The sequence below is a fragment of the Arctopsyche grandis genome, chromosome 2 (genome assembly GCF_051622035.1).
Source record: "Arctopsyche grandis isolate Sample6627 chromosome 2, ASM5162203v2, whole genome shotgun sequence".
NCBI lineage: Eukaryota > Metazoa > Arthropoda > Insecta > Trichoptera > Hydropsychidae > Arctopsyche > Arctopsyche grandis.
This window is the reverse complement of record NC_135356.1, coordinates 29304873-29319803: the sequence shown is the minus strand read 5'-3', so window position 1 is coordinate 29319803 and position 14931 is coordinate 29304873. Positions and strand designations below refer to the sequence as shown.

At 34.4% G+C, this 14931-nt stretch overlaps 1 protein-coding gene across 2 annotated transcripts; it reads left to right on the top strand.

Moving 5' to 3' along the window:
• The first annotated feature begins 389 nt into the window (after positions 1–389).
• cyc (basic helix-loop-helix ARNT-like protein cyc) lies at positions 390–6505 on the top strand. Of its 2 annotated transcripts, none has more exons than XM_077445654.1 (7): positions 390–695; positions 2555–2672; positions 3514–3675; positions 3975–4224; positions 4817–5142; positions 5691–5833; positions 5984–6505. In XM_077445654.1, the coding sequence occupies exons 1-7, from the start codon at positions 405–407 to the stop codon at positions 6311–6313; spliced, it is 1620 nt and encodes a 539-aa protein (XP_077301780.1). In that variant the 5' UTR covers positions 390–404; the 3' UTR covers positions 6314–6505. The 2 variants fall into 2 exon arrangements, with proteins under 2 accessions (XP_077301780.1, XP_077301779.1); XM_077445653.1 differs by having other exon boundaries at positions 5691–5869.
• Positions 6506–14931: the final 8426 nt, after the last annotated feature.

The window sequence follows — 14931 nt, the reverse complement described above, 5'->3', positions numbered from 1 at the left end:
TGATCTATACCAAAACCACCCTTTGGACCATTTTCGGTAAAATTGTATCCTTGCTTGACAGTGTTCGATAACGAATATGGGATACGTCGTTATCGACCACCGTCAACCAAGGATACAATTTTACCGAAAATGGTCCCAAGGGTTGTTTTGGTATAGATCAATGTCAAGCAAGGCTAAATACTACCATACAATTAGAACGATGTGGGTCGAATGTATCGTTTTGAAAGGACTATTCCATGTACGCGTCCCATGAACGCCACATTTTTTCTATATATTTAAAACTATCTAAAAAAAAAAAACCACGTGCCACATTCACCGCTGTGTGATTTCGCCCTTACACGTGTGAATGGTTGGTTCTGTTCAGGCAAAATCACAGCGAGATCGAGAAGCGGCGACGAGACAAGATGAACAATTACATCACCGAGCTGTCGAAAATTGTTCCGATGTGCCATGCGATGCCTCGCAAATTGGACAAGTTGACTGTTTTACGAATGGCAGTCCAGCACATGAAGACCATCAGGGGGGCTGTCCACTCATACACCGAGGGCCACTACAAGCCAGCCTTCCTCTCCGACAACGAGGTGAAGATGCTCATACTCCAAGCTGCAGATGGGTTCCTTTTCGTCGTCGGCTGTGACCGTGGACGAATCTTGTATGTCTCCGATTCCGTCTCGCAAATACTCAACTACAGCATGGTAAGTTTATGCATGTCGACATTCTAGCGCGGTGGTGGCCACGCGAGCTTTTATTTTTTATTTTATTTTGGGTACCATATATCGGCACGGCGAAACAGCCCTATTAACAGACAGATTATTTATTTATTTTGATAGGAAAATATACAGTTTTATTGATTTCAAAATTGACAAAAATAATTATTAGAAGATAAACCATTTTAAAAATTTTCGCATATAGGTGAGAGAAAAATAAAAATTAAAAACATTAAAAATAAAAAATAACAATAAAATAGTACGAACGATAGTGGTAAGATAATAATATTAATAACTAACTGTATTACCCGGCTTCGCTCACTGTATAACCCGGTTAGGTTAAGTTAGGGTTGATTTTGTGGGTCTCGGAGGAACAGGGTAGTTCCTCCCCCACGAGTCAGGACCGAATGACCGAATGGCGTCGTCCACACACACGATAACCACACCCGATATTTAGGAAATTTTCCATATTCAGTTCCCATATTACAACCTGTGGTTGCTATTTAGGAACTGGTTATGGAAAATTTCGTAAATATCGGGTGTAGATACCGTGTGTGTGGACGACACCAATGACAGCTCCAATGTCGTAACGATGGCGACCGGTGTTGCCACCCTAAAACTGGTCACGAGAAAACTGGTTGACCGATTTTAGGGTGTGACCAGTTTTAGGGTGTGACCAGTTTTCTCGTGACCAGTTTTAGTGTGACGGGTGATCATGTGTGACCGATCTAGAGCGACCGGTTGTCCTGTGACTGGTTTACATATGACTAGTAGTCCGTTTACCCATTTTTTCGTGTCACGCAAATAGTCGGCCGACAAAGTTGCACGGTGCGGCCCGGCCCTATGGGCTCGCCACAGTTTTATTAATTTAACCACTTGAATACCGCAAGTTATTATTACTGGCAACCCATTTGACGTTTGATTTGTCGGGCTGACGCCAAATCTGTCGTGCGAGCTATTTTAGAGATGTTAATTTGCCTAAAATATTATCCCTTTTATTTTTCGACTGGATCTTTCACCGTGGGCGTACATATGTACATATGTATGTACAATATTTTTACAAGGCCACTTCTAAGGTTTACATCGCAAACGATTCACTATCTTTTCCTACGGTTATTAGAGGATCACTTATTTTTTATGTTGAAATTCTTTTTCATGACAGTAAATAATGTATAATATATCTACGAATAGTATTTTACTTAAGGCCCGATGCTCATTTTTAATGTGGCCCTTCATTCGAAAAGTTTGCCCAGGCCTGGGTTAGATGATAGATAATGCATCGTATCACAATAAGACTTTTGACCCAGCGCCAACTTCAAATTCCAAAAAAGATGTTATGAAAATAAAAAGTTACTTTTGTTTCATTTTCGAGAAAAACGTTACAAAATAATATATATTTGCGTAACGGATACCTTGCAGTCAGCCGGTAGTTACCAACACTGTCTCCATTTTCTCCACTCGCTGGACGAACTCTACGCTCAGTCATCCTACGAACACACAGTATTTGTAGAGTTCATACGCTCAGTATCAAATAAATTAGTAACAAATCGCATTAAAGTTTGGAAAATACTTTACCTACATACATACATACATACATAGTCGTTGGACCAAAAGTCTGTGGTGCTTTTGTCGTGGAATAATTGTTTGCTTGGATGAAACTTAGGTAAAACAGGCATACTGTCCTTACGTACACTCCATTTCGACCAATAATAGCATTTCGCGCGTACAATGTTCTACTGTCTGCACGAAATGCTATTGGTCGAGAGGCGGTTAAAGAGACAGCATGTACGTTTTTTCCGGGTCTCTTCCTGTAGCGTACCAACTATACATATATAATGTGTTTTTAGGGAGACTTGCTCGGTCAAAGTTGGTTTGATATATTGCATCCAAAAGACGTAGCCAAAGTGAAAGAGCAGATGTCTTCGTCTGATCTGAGTCCCAGGGAGAGACTCATAGATGCTAAAAGTAAGTTTAGAGATTTTAAGTTTTCAGCTTACACAAATTTAAGACATAAAAAGACGAGAAAAATGAAAAACAGTTTAATTCGAGTACATATGTATATTATATGGGTCTACCTCACGGGACCGAAGTGAAACAGATCGAAGGCAAAGATCGAAAATCGAAAGATCTTAAGTCGAAATATAAAAAAGGGTCTCTCCCCCCGTCGTACATACTCACTAAATTTGCGCGAGCAGGATACAACGGGAACATGAGGAACAGGCTTTTCCTCCCGTATCTGCGCGCTCACATTAAACAAAGCTGTATGACAAAAAGAGAGATAATTTCACCGCATGCCACTCATATATATATATTATATATACATAGTACCGTTTACCATGCACCCCTTTTTTTGGTCTCTCAACTTTCGATCTTTCGATTTTCGATCTTTGCTTTCCGATATTTACGTTTTCGGGCGTTTCACTTTCGGTCCCGTGAGGGAGACCGATATCATATATATAAAGACGCTAATCTGAGTGTGTGCGTGTGTGTGTGTGTCCTAACGCTAGCCGAACATAATGAATCGATAAAAAGCCTAAACTTTGTATAAATTCATTCGTGGTCTCGAACCGGTGACCTCTCAAACACAAATACCCTCTTATAGGTATATTCGAGTTGGGAGTTAACCGATTACGCCATGGTCCGTTTTCAAACATGCACACATTTTTTCTATATCATGAAAAAGTGACCATTGATCGATTCTGAGTTCGAATCAGTCAAAATCTCGAGTTTGAATTTTCGCACGATCACAAAACTTCATCTATGTATTGTTACTACGTACATATATACTTTTGATATCAATCATCAGCGATGCTGCCAGTGAAAACAGACGTTCCCTGCGGTATAACGAGACTATGTCCTGGAGCCAGGAGATCCTTCTTCTGCAGAATGAAATGCAAGCTGCCCACAGCACAGTCTAAAGGGGGGCCAGGAACTCAGTCTGCTGTCCCCCGGCGAAAAAAACAACAAGGTCAGATTTAAATATTATAATTTAATCATTTGCAGCGCGAGCTTGATATATTGATATATGCAGACATCCAGCGATGTTTTATTACTGCGCCATTTCATGTTTTTGCACGAATTGCGATTCACATCTACTCTATCTCCGCCTGGAGACGGAGCGCGTAGTACGACGATTGCAAACATACAGATATTTGGCATAGGTTTCATGTGTGTGGTGAAACGTTCATCAGTTCGAGATTTTGAGCAATATTTACGGAAAACTGTTACCTAAGTGTGTACAAAGGATTAGTCTCGTGACATTTTCAGACCGGAAGTACTCGGTGATCCAGTGTACCGGATATCTCAAGTCGTGGGGACCGGCCAAGATCGGCGTGGAGGAGCAGGAAGGTGAAGGTGATGGAGAATCTAGCAACTTGTCTTGCTTGGTGGCAGTGGGTCGACTGCAGCCTCCAATGTGCACTGGATCTCAAACTTGCATAACCCCCCCCAATCTGAGAACCATCCAGTTCATATCTCGACATGCAATGGATGGGAAGTTTCTATTCGTCGATCAAAGGTATTCACACTGTTCCTGTAGATAAATTTGTTTTGTTTATTTGACTTCACTTAGAAACGCTGGTTTCATCTACATATGTACATATCAGTCCATGGCTCAAATGCTTCTATTCTTTCCGTGATTAGCACTTTTAACGTCCACAATTAACTTCCGTGTATAAAAAACCAACAATTCCCTCAAATATTCCTATCTACAGCGTGTTTATCGTATGTTTAACGGGGAGCTGAATGACGTTGATCTATTCGGTATTTCCTTACATCAATTCAGGACTGCCATCAGGAGAGTTTTGATTGATTGATCCATTTTCTATTTCTATTATATAATCTTTATCCAATATTATATCACTTTATGTTTAGCTATGTACTGTTCTATTTAGTCATGTTTTATTTTTTATTCTTTTCTTTTCCATTTGTTTGTCTCTATATACCATTTTATGTAATTTGTAAAAAGCTATAATTGGGCTCGGATGATATTTTATTTTATTACATTTATTCTTTATTTTTATGCATTTCTACATCTGTTGTCTATTGATTTTTCAATAAATAAATTAACTGTAAAAAGTTAATACATTAAAAATAACATTAATTTTAAGGTCAACTTTGGTACTGGGATTTTTGCCACAAGAACTTCTAGGTACTAGTATGTATGAATATTACCATCCTGAAGACATTCCGACTCTTGCTGAGATTCACAAGCTGTCTTTGTTGAATTCCAACACAGTGAAGACACCCGCGTACCGTTTAAGGACCAAAGATGGTTCTTTTGTCAACCTTCAAAGTGAATGGAAGTCATTCCGCAACCCGTGGACAAAAGATGTAGAGTATTTGATCGCCAAAAACTCAGTGATCAGATCGAACAACAGTCAATACGCCAATACGAGCAATGCAATAATCGGAGGCTTTGAATTCTTCAATCAATGTAATTAAATTTAACTTTGTTTCATACTGATACACCCAGTGAAGTCATCCAATTTTAATAACAATATTTCCATCAAAAGTTCTTCCAATTAATATTCTAAAAAACATCAACATAATAATATTTAAATATCTTTGGCTGCCTAATTTTTTTACTAATGATGCTCAATATATGTATTTCTCATCGGTCCAATTTATCAAAAGTATATATGTATATATGGCCATAAGAGCTGTATAGAAATGGTTATATATGTATAATAGAAAGTAATTTGAGGGAAATAAATACACAAGTGAACATTCAAGATACAGATATATCTACCCAAAAATTCTTTTTTTTGAAAATTTTCCAATAATAATATTAAAAAAATAAATAAAGCTTTTAATAAAAACACTTTAAGCAAGTAGAAGTTTAAGATTTATACAAAAATTTAACAATTTTCCGAAAATTTTGACTTTTGGACAAGGGGTTTCCGGATACTCCTAGAAATCCACTGGATGACGGCACTGGATCTATGTACTGTCAAACTAATGTTCACATCGGTTTTTTTACAGCCAATGGTCGAGAAATGCAAAGTTTCATTAATACTCACGTAGAATCGAGCAAAATCGGATCTCAAATAGCCGAAGAAGCTCTAGAAACTCAAAGGAGAGAAGATTCACCAGAAAGAAAAAGTCCGATACAATGCTCAAGCTTGGTTATAGCTTTCGATACCAACGGAATAGCTTCCGAGGTACAAATCTTGTGAATTTATTTTCATTGTGGAGTGAAAATTTTATAGAATCATATGAATTAAAAAAATAATATTAAAATATATTTTATATGTATAAAATTTTCATTTTCCAAGGTACCCGTCTCTTCGACGATTCCTGAAATAAATCCTAGCAGCTCTGTGTCCCAAGAATCGCCTGATATTGTAATTGATGACACGTTGCCAAGCTTCAGTCAGATATACAACAGCACACATATGGCCATTCCAACGGAGAGCATCAGTGCAGTCGAAGATGATATGATGGAAATTATAGGAAATTCCCCATTGCAGGAAACTACCATTACTACTGTCAACCCTGAAGGTAATGAAGAAGCTGACATGGCTGTCATCATGAGTCTGTTGGAAGCCGATGCCGGCCTTGGCGGACCAGTGGATTTTTCGGGTCTGCCGTGGCCGTTATTATAGAGTTTGGAACTATATCAGCCGTTTTAAATATAAGTGGAATTAGCTTATACAGTAGCATAATTTACCGTTCTAATTCTATGGTCGATATTATATATACTTAATGTTAAATGAGTAAACTCAAAAATCGCTCGATATTGTATAACATGATTGAATGGACAATATGTCAATTTATTATGTGAAGTTTGTTTGTTAGCCCGCTGTATAAAACCAATTTTCAATTAAAAACTACCTAATTTGATATTACAATATGTACATATATCCAGTGGCGGCTCGTGGATATATGTGGTAGATTAAAAATCAGTAAAGTATGTATATCGAAAATATGTAAGTAGAGAAATAAGAGATATACTATAAACGCTAGTTCCTAATCATTATAATGTTAAAATGTAAATTGAGGTCGAAAGTCGAGACTTTTTTAAGATTATTATTATTTGGAATAAAATCATAATGGGTCTACGTGACGAGACAGAATGTTAAACGACAGAAAACGCAAATATCGGAAGGCAAAGATCGAAAATCGAAAGATCTTAAGTCGAAAGATCAAAAAAAAAAAGGTGCATGGTAAACGGTACATACTCACGTACATACTCACTTAATTTGCGCGAGCAGGATACAACAGGAACAAGAGGAACATGCTTTTCCTCTGGTTCCTGTTGTATCCTGCTCGCGTAAATTAAGTGAGTATGTACGTGAGTATGTACCGTTTACCATGCACCATTTTTTTTTAATCTTTCGACTTAAGATCTTTCGATTTTCGATCTTTGCCTTCCGATATTTGCGTTTTCTGTCGTTTAACATTCTGTCTCGTCACGGAGACCGCCTTTAAATATAGTAAATAATTGACTACAATAGTATTACACATATTGAAATGAGTCATGTAAGGTTCATATCAATTGTGATAATATTCTCGTTATTATATAAAAGTTTAATATAATAATTAATCGGATTAAAAACGTAGGTAAATAAGAAATATAAAATTTAATTTTTATTTGAATATTACACATTCGTGATCTGCAGTGAATTGAAGGTAGGGGCTAATGCGAATTATTCAATGAAATCACATGATTCGAATGACAACATTGCCCCCCTTTCTAAAAAAAATAGAAATTCTACAAATTGAATCAGTTGATTAAAACGATATATTTTTATGTAATATTAAGGGCTGTGGAGTCAGATCAAAATTTACCTACTCTGGCTTTATTTCATGATTCGACTCCGACTTTGACTTGAACAATTTTCGTAATGGACTTTGACTTAACAACGTATAAAATTATTAGTGATAAAAATAGTAGCAATTTTCAAAATAAAAAAAAATATAGGAATGAAAAAAATCACTAAAAATTGACATGTAATCACATTTATTGATTTATTGGAAAAGGTATAAATAAATAGTAAGTACATTCATAGTATATGTGTGTGAATTTCATACACAAACAAATCAATTTAATAGACAAAAAGTATGAGACTGTGGAAACATCGGCTTTGGCCAGAACATGTTTGCAATTAAACGATTTTATTGAAGATATTATTTCATTTCAATTTGTTAGTTGATTTACTTCAATAAAAGATACTCTAATTGTCGCCTACCATAATACTATTAATTAAAAATAATAATAAAAAGAATTCAGAGTCGGTTGATTTTGTACGACTCTGAATCCGACTCCACAGCCCTGGTAATCGTCTGCTGACTATTGAAATTGTATATAACCACATTAAATTAAACACACGAGTGTGGAAATGTATATGTAATAAATATAAATTTTTCTATAAATTTAAATACACTAGTTGATATGAAACATTATATAAAGAGTAATTTAAGATTAATTGAATTAAACTTAAAGATTTCAAATTAGTGTCGAATGATGGTATGTTTCACAGACGGTACATGTTCCAAATGTTCTTATACATATGTACGTATTATATGTCATGAATAAGTGAAATTAAACCCTTTATGTGTAAATGCAACTCACTGGAAAATTATGTGCGTTATCTTCTGATCTATGAAATAAAAACAGACAGATCGTATTGCAATATGCAATGTTTTCCAGTTACTTAGTTTGATTAGGCAGCACAAAGATTGTGCGGTGTAAAACACGTGTATGTACATATAATTATATAAACTTAAAATAAATGTATTTAAATATAAATAATATATAGTGAATACATAACTTACACATTTGTTTGTATGTAAACTTGCAGTAATTGTGATATTAAAATGTACGGATATTTTGTAATTATAAATGGCATACAATGCTTAAATATTGTGTGTATGTAATACTCCAATGTTAGCTTGAATGTGAAATAAAATACTTAATAATATTTGGTTATATTTATTAATGACAGATAATAAGGATACAATGTCAGCTACAAAAATACGTTGTGAAAATTATTAAATTTCGTTGATTTCAGTCAATAACTTTGTAATAACGTCGTCAAACTCCACCACCATGCTTTGAACATAAGTCTTCAGATGAAGCTTATTTGTTCTATAAAAGAAAAATAAAAAAATAAGCAAAATGCACAACAACAAAAAAATTACATCAACAAAGATTATATTTTTAATGAAAAAAAGTTATACTTCCGATCTTCCGATACATCTATATCAGTTCCTGGCTCACCTAACTCTCCATTTTCGTCGAAAAGGAACGTATAATCATTACTGTCAAAATAATCAAAATCTTCTAGCTCTCTAGCGTCTACGACCACTTGGTCTGTATTGGCAACAGTTACAGACTCATATACCTCTTGGTTTACGTACACTTGATCTGTATTTTCAACAGATAAAGGTTCTTCTTCGAGGAAAACTTGCGATGGGGAATCAATCGCAAGTCTCCGTTTGTATATCAAACTTCGTGGGATCGGCCCACTGACATCAATATTCAAATTTCGTGCAACACTCCGGGTTATATAGTATATCTTTTGATAACGATTAAACTCACAGCAGTTCTTAAAGATCAAAATAAAAATTATAATCTATAATATATGTATATATATATATAAAACTGTGGAAATTTAAACAAAACAATCACTCACTATTATTCTTCCAGTAACAATGTTTACTCGATTTTGGCACAAGTGGCAGACTACACCATAGGTGAGGTGTTCAATTCTATGTGCTTCCTTCACAATTTCTTGAACTTCCGACAGCTTCGTGAAAGGAAACCTCCTGTTAAAAATTCATATTAAATATTGCTATAACGTGAATCCAATTCGCAAAATATTAACATTGTACATGTATACTGCAAATGTGTTAAGTCGATATGAATATATACAATAAGTATGTACGTATTTGTGGAATATCGTCATTGCATGGGAAATTTTTATTCAAAGTACTTTTAAAAATGGTACATTCGCATAATCTGTTCGCTAGATACATCTGTCAGTGTTACATACATAAAATCAATTTCGCTGTTGCCCTTGCTTAAAAATTCCTTTGAAAAATACCTATTTACATGTAGTCTGAGCCATTTTTGAAGCACATCTGTAAACTCGGCTGTCGTTGCAGTGAAATTAATGTGATATTTACCTGATCGACTTCCGGCTGCAGACCACACAACCTTCCTTTGAAAACTGCATCCTTCCCCTAGCCCTCGGCATCTTGAATCTGCTATCTGAAAATTAAATGTAATTTATATCCATTATTTAATTATGTGTGTATATATGAATCACACTCTTGAACTTTCAATAGATATTATTATTATAAGATATATTATTATTATTTATTATCAGTAATATTTATATATTTACTTATGTATTTATTTTTTGTTTACTATTTTTCAATACTATTTTTATTATCTATATATTATTTATATGGGCGATGGAAATTGCACTATTCTCCTATTGCACTATATAAAGGATTATTAACCACCAAAGTGCCCTCAGGATGCGCAATATGGAAGCAAAATAATGTAGTACCAAAAATTTAGACGTAGATGTGGACTTGCCTCGAGGAAACTCGCCTTCGAACTGACCAAGCACGAGACACAGCATTAATATATGCGTTGCATATATTAATGATGATTCTACATTTTGCTGCTACATGATTATTTAAAAAATGGGTTTTTCATAACGAATTTATGTAGGCATTTTAAATGTAAAAACCTTATTTAAAAAAAATATTATATAAAAAATCTCAAAAATACAATATGCAATGTATAGATACGTATATATATATATATATATATATATATATATATATATATATATATATATATATATATATATATATCTCAAAGAAGTATGGAACGCTGTATGCTTGACATAACGAGGAAAGACAGAAAGCGGAACACGTGGGTGAGAAATATGACAAGGGTAGTGGAAATAGTGGATAGAGTGAAGAGATTGAAATGGCAATGGGCGGGTCACGTAGCTAGGAGGATGGACGAAAGGTGGACAAAAGAAGTGCTTGAATGGTACCCGAGAGAAGGCAAAAGAGTAAAAGGAAGACCGCAAGGAAGATGGGTGAACGAAATTAGGAAAATGTGCGGAATGAGATGGATGAGTGCTGCGCAAAACAGAGACGAGTGGAAGCGTGTTGGAGAGGCCTTCATCCAGCAGTGGATGGCGAATGGCTGTAAATGATGATGATGATGATGATGATGATATATATATATATATATATATATATATATATATATATATATATATATATATATATATATATATATATATATATATATATAAATATATAAATATATATATATATATAAATATATATATATATATATATATATATATATATATATATATATATATATATATATATACGCAGGCAGGTTCCAAGTCTTTATTGCTGCTCGTCCGGTGGAGGTCAGGATCCGAATGCCACCGTTCGAGAGCGCACCATACTTATAAATATTCAGCGCTCAGCGCATACACGTATGACACGTAAACATGTATAGTCATTGGTCAAGGAGTCTGGTGCAACCTAGTCACCGGAGCCTGAGGGGGCCCTGTATTGTTCAAAGGTTGTAAATGCATTGTTAAAGGTTTGCCGAACAATGGATAGCACTGTGACTACCCTACCTCTAGTGCAGCCATTGGCCGCAACGCCCGACTCCACCGTTGGTCGGCGTCACCATGACGTTTATATATATATATATATATATATATATATATATATATATATATATATATATATATATATATATATATATATATATATATATATATATATATATATATATATATATATATATATATATAGACAATATGCAGTACTTAACGCTCTACAAACACAGGGAGTGCCGTAACTCTATGTGGGGTTGTTAGCTGCAATATATAAGAACGCCACAGCTTCGGTTAAACTTTTTTTCAGGTACAAATAGATTTACAAAGGGGTAAGACAAGGAGACACCATATCTCCTAAACTATTTAATGCGGTGCTTGAGGGAGTTTTCAGGAATTTGGAGTGGGACACAGCAGGAGTAAAAATCAACGGTCGCTTCTTGAATCATCTTCGTTTCGCAGATGATATATGTACTTTTAATAGCTCGCGATCCAGCTGACCTACTTAACTCGTAGATAAGACCTTTCGTCCTTCAACTCCTGCTGAATATTTTTATTAATGATTCCTGCAAACAAGTTTGATCCACAAGAGGACCAACATTTTTTCTTTTCGCCACAATTAACTCGCTGGTTGCGTGCGGGGTCACGACATTGTTTCACACGTTGTTCTATTCGTCCAACAGTCGCCCTGCTAACACCCTCCATTGTTCCGATTTTCCATTGGGAAAACTTTCCCGTTTTTATTAAAGTGGTAATACATGCAAGTTTCTAAAAAGATCTGACATGAATCTAAAACGATTGTCTTTCAATATTGAAGTGATATTTATTCACATTTATACAATAATAAATTTTGTTAAGGGAAATCCTTCTGTAGACGAAAATCGAGGAAAGCTATTTGTTTATTTCTAGTCACTGGTGCGGTCCTTAAATATACTCGATTAAGTTTCCGTTTATAAAAATTTTTATCACAAATGAAAAAATCAACGAATAGCAACAAAATGACAATCCCTGCAAACATGCACACATACGTAGGTGGGTTGAATATTTTTAAATATTTAACAGATATAGGAGTTCTCTTCAAAAACATCTAAAAAACTGTTGAATTTTCCTTGTGAAAAATATCAAAATTAAGTTCATTTAAATTTCAACGATGTGTTTAAATATGATATGAATAAATAAATAAATAAATATGAAATAAGATTGTTTAAAAAACTAAAATTTTGTATGCTGCTGTTTGATAATAAATGTTATAAAATTATTAGGGATTTTGTACTTTGTCTCCAAAAAAAATTTTCACTGGAAATATATTTAGAACTGAAAAAAAAAACACTTCGGCTGTAAAATATACACACAAGCGCGGAAGAATACATAAATATATATATGATGTTAATTTAGGCAGTGGCGTAACTTGGAAAATTTATACCGCATGCAAAAGTCAACAAGGTGCCCTCTGTATTATTAAGTTTGAAATTTAAAATATTCTTCTCACCTTCAAATTTACAAATTCTGCAACAACATTTGTCAATGTCATTTTCTGAGCTTTTTCACGTGTACCAGTAGTTGTAATTATGCAAACCTACTACATATATAGTCTGGCTGGATGTGGCTATACTGTGAATGTGAACTTACTGTCTGGCTATGTTTTTGTATATATGTTTTACAACAACAACAAAAAACACGACCGAACGATTAAAACCAAAAGGATCATATAGTATTTTATTTAAATTTAAGAAAACGTAGCTGAAATAAAAGCGCATCACTTCAAATTCAGTAGTTCAGAATGTATCGCTACGAATTCAGAAACGAAACTGAAATCCAAATTTTATTAAATACTAGCTGAACCCGGCATGCGTTGCAATGCCACAATAACTCATGCAATTCCCGTTCCCATTCCCGTTTCCGTTCCCGTTCCCGTTTAAAGTGATGGTTGGAGCTCAACTAACGTCTCTTCAAAGCCTTTTCGTCATAAACCAACTGGTAACGTTGTTACCAACGAACACATTTCCTTGATTACACAATGGCGCTTCAAACTTTCGCGTTTTCCCGGCTTTGTCCCGTTTATTTTCTTACAGTAAAAGTTTCGGACATGCATACAACAAATCCTGAAAGTTCCATCGTAATTGTTTGAGTGGTTTAGGAGCCTATACGAGACAAATAGACAGACAAACAGACATTCAATTTTATATTTAGGTATATATGTACATAGATGACTCGGGCCCTGTTGTATTAGCGGTTCGTTGATTACTGGTCACAAAGCACTGGTCACTGAGTCACTAAAATCTCTATAGCAGAACATCTGTCAGCCGAAAAGTCCATTATACTAACGATAACTATCATAATAACAAGAACTTGAGTGCCAAATATTGCGTATTCGCGATTTTAATTGCAAAAATTGTCTTTGTGACCACCGCAATGTGACTAATAATCCAATTGCCGTATTAGCAACGGCTGGTATCTCCTTCTCGTCAGGTTATATACGTATCTATACATTGCATATTGTATTTTTGAGATTTTTTATATAATATTTTTTTTAAATAAGGTTTTTACATTTAAAAATGCCTACATAAATTCGTTATGAAAAACCCATTTTTTAAATAATTATATATATATATATATATATATATATATATATATATATATATATATATATATATATATATATACATATATATATATATATATATATATATATATATATATATATATATATATATATATAAACACAAAAAAACCTTCTATATATACTGTTTGCTGCCAATGTTATCTCGTTAAGTCTCTGAGCATTTACCGCTGTCTATTGAAAATTTAATTAATTCTTTTTTTTTCTATTGGTATTTTATATTGTTTATATGTAGGTAGGTAGTTTTTACCATTTTTTTTCATATTAAACAATTAAATATAAACATAATTATATTTAAAAGATATTTGAAAAAAATTCGACCACGTGCGACACATTTCACAGCGAACAATTAACAATGAACGGCACGCTTCCGGTCCTACCTCTAGCCATATCCCATGCGACGATATTTCAGTTCGGTGATTATTGGTCACAATGCACTCGCCCAAAAGTCATTAAAATCACTATAACGGAACATCTGACAGCCGAAAAGTCCATCTTCAGTGGCATAGCTACCGCGCCCGCAGACCCCACAATGCGGGGGGGGGGGGGCGCCACGAAGCACGCCTGTTTTTTTAATTTGTTCCGTAATTTTTTTGAAATAACTTTTTTAAAAACTTATTTCTCAACCTATTTGGGCTAGAAGACTATCGTCTTTTTCCATCTTTTGAACGTCAGTACCACTTCAACCCATTTGCTGAGAATTTTCTTATTCTTGTATTTATTACTTTATCTATGTACTTAGTAACAATAGATGAAGTTTTGTGATCATGCGAAAATTCGAACTCGACATTTTTTTTTCAATGTGTTGACAATTAAACAAAATTATATGACTAAAACCAATAAAATTTATAAATTTATAAATTTTCGCTGTCTCCATTAACGGGTGGGAAGTTTTTAAGAAAAATTCACCATCAGATTGTGCACTGCTTGTTGGTCGTCCAGATTAAACTATCAATGCACTTTGATATATACATAGGTACATATACCGATA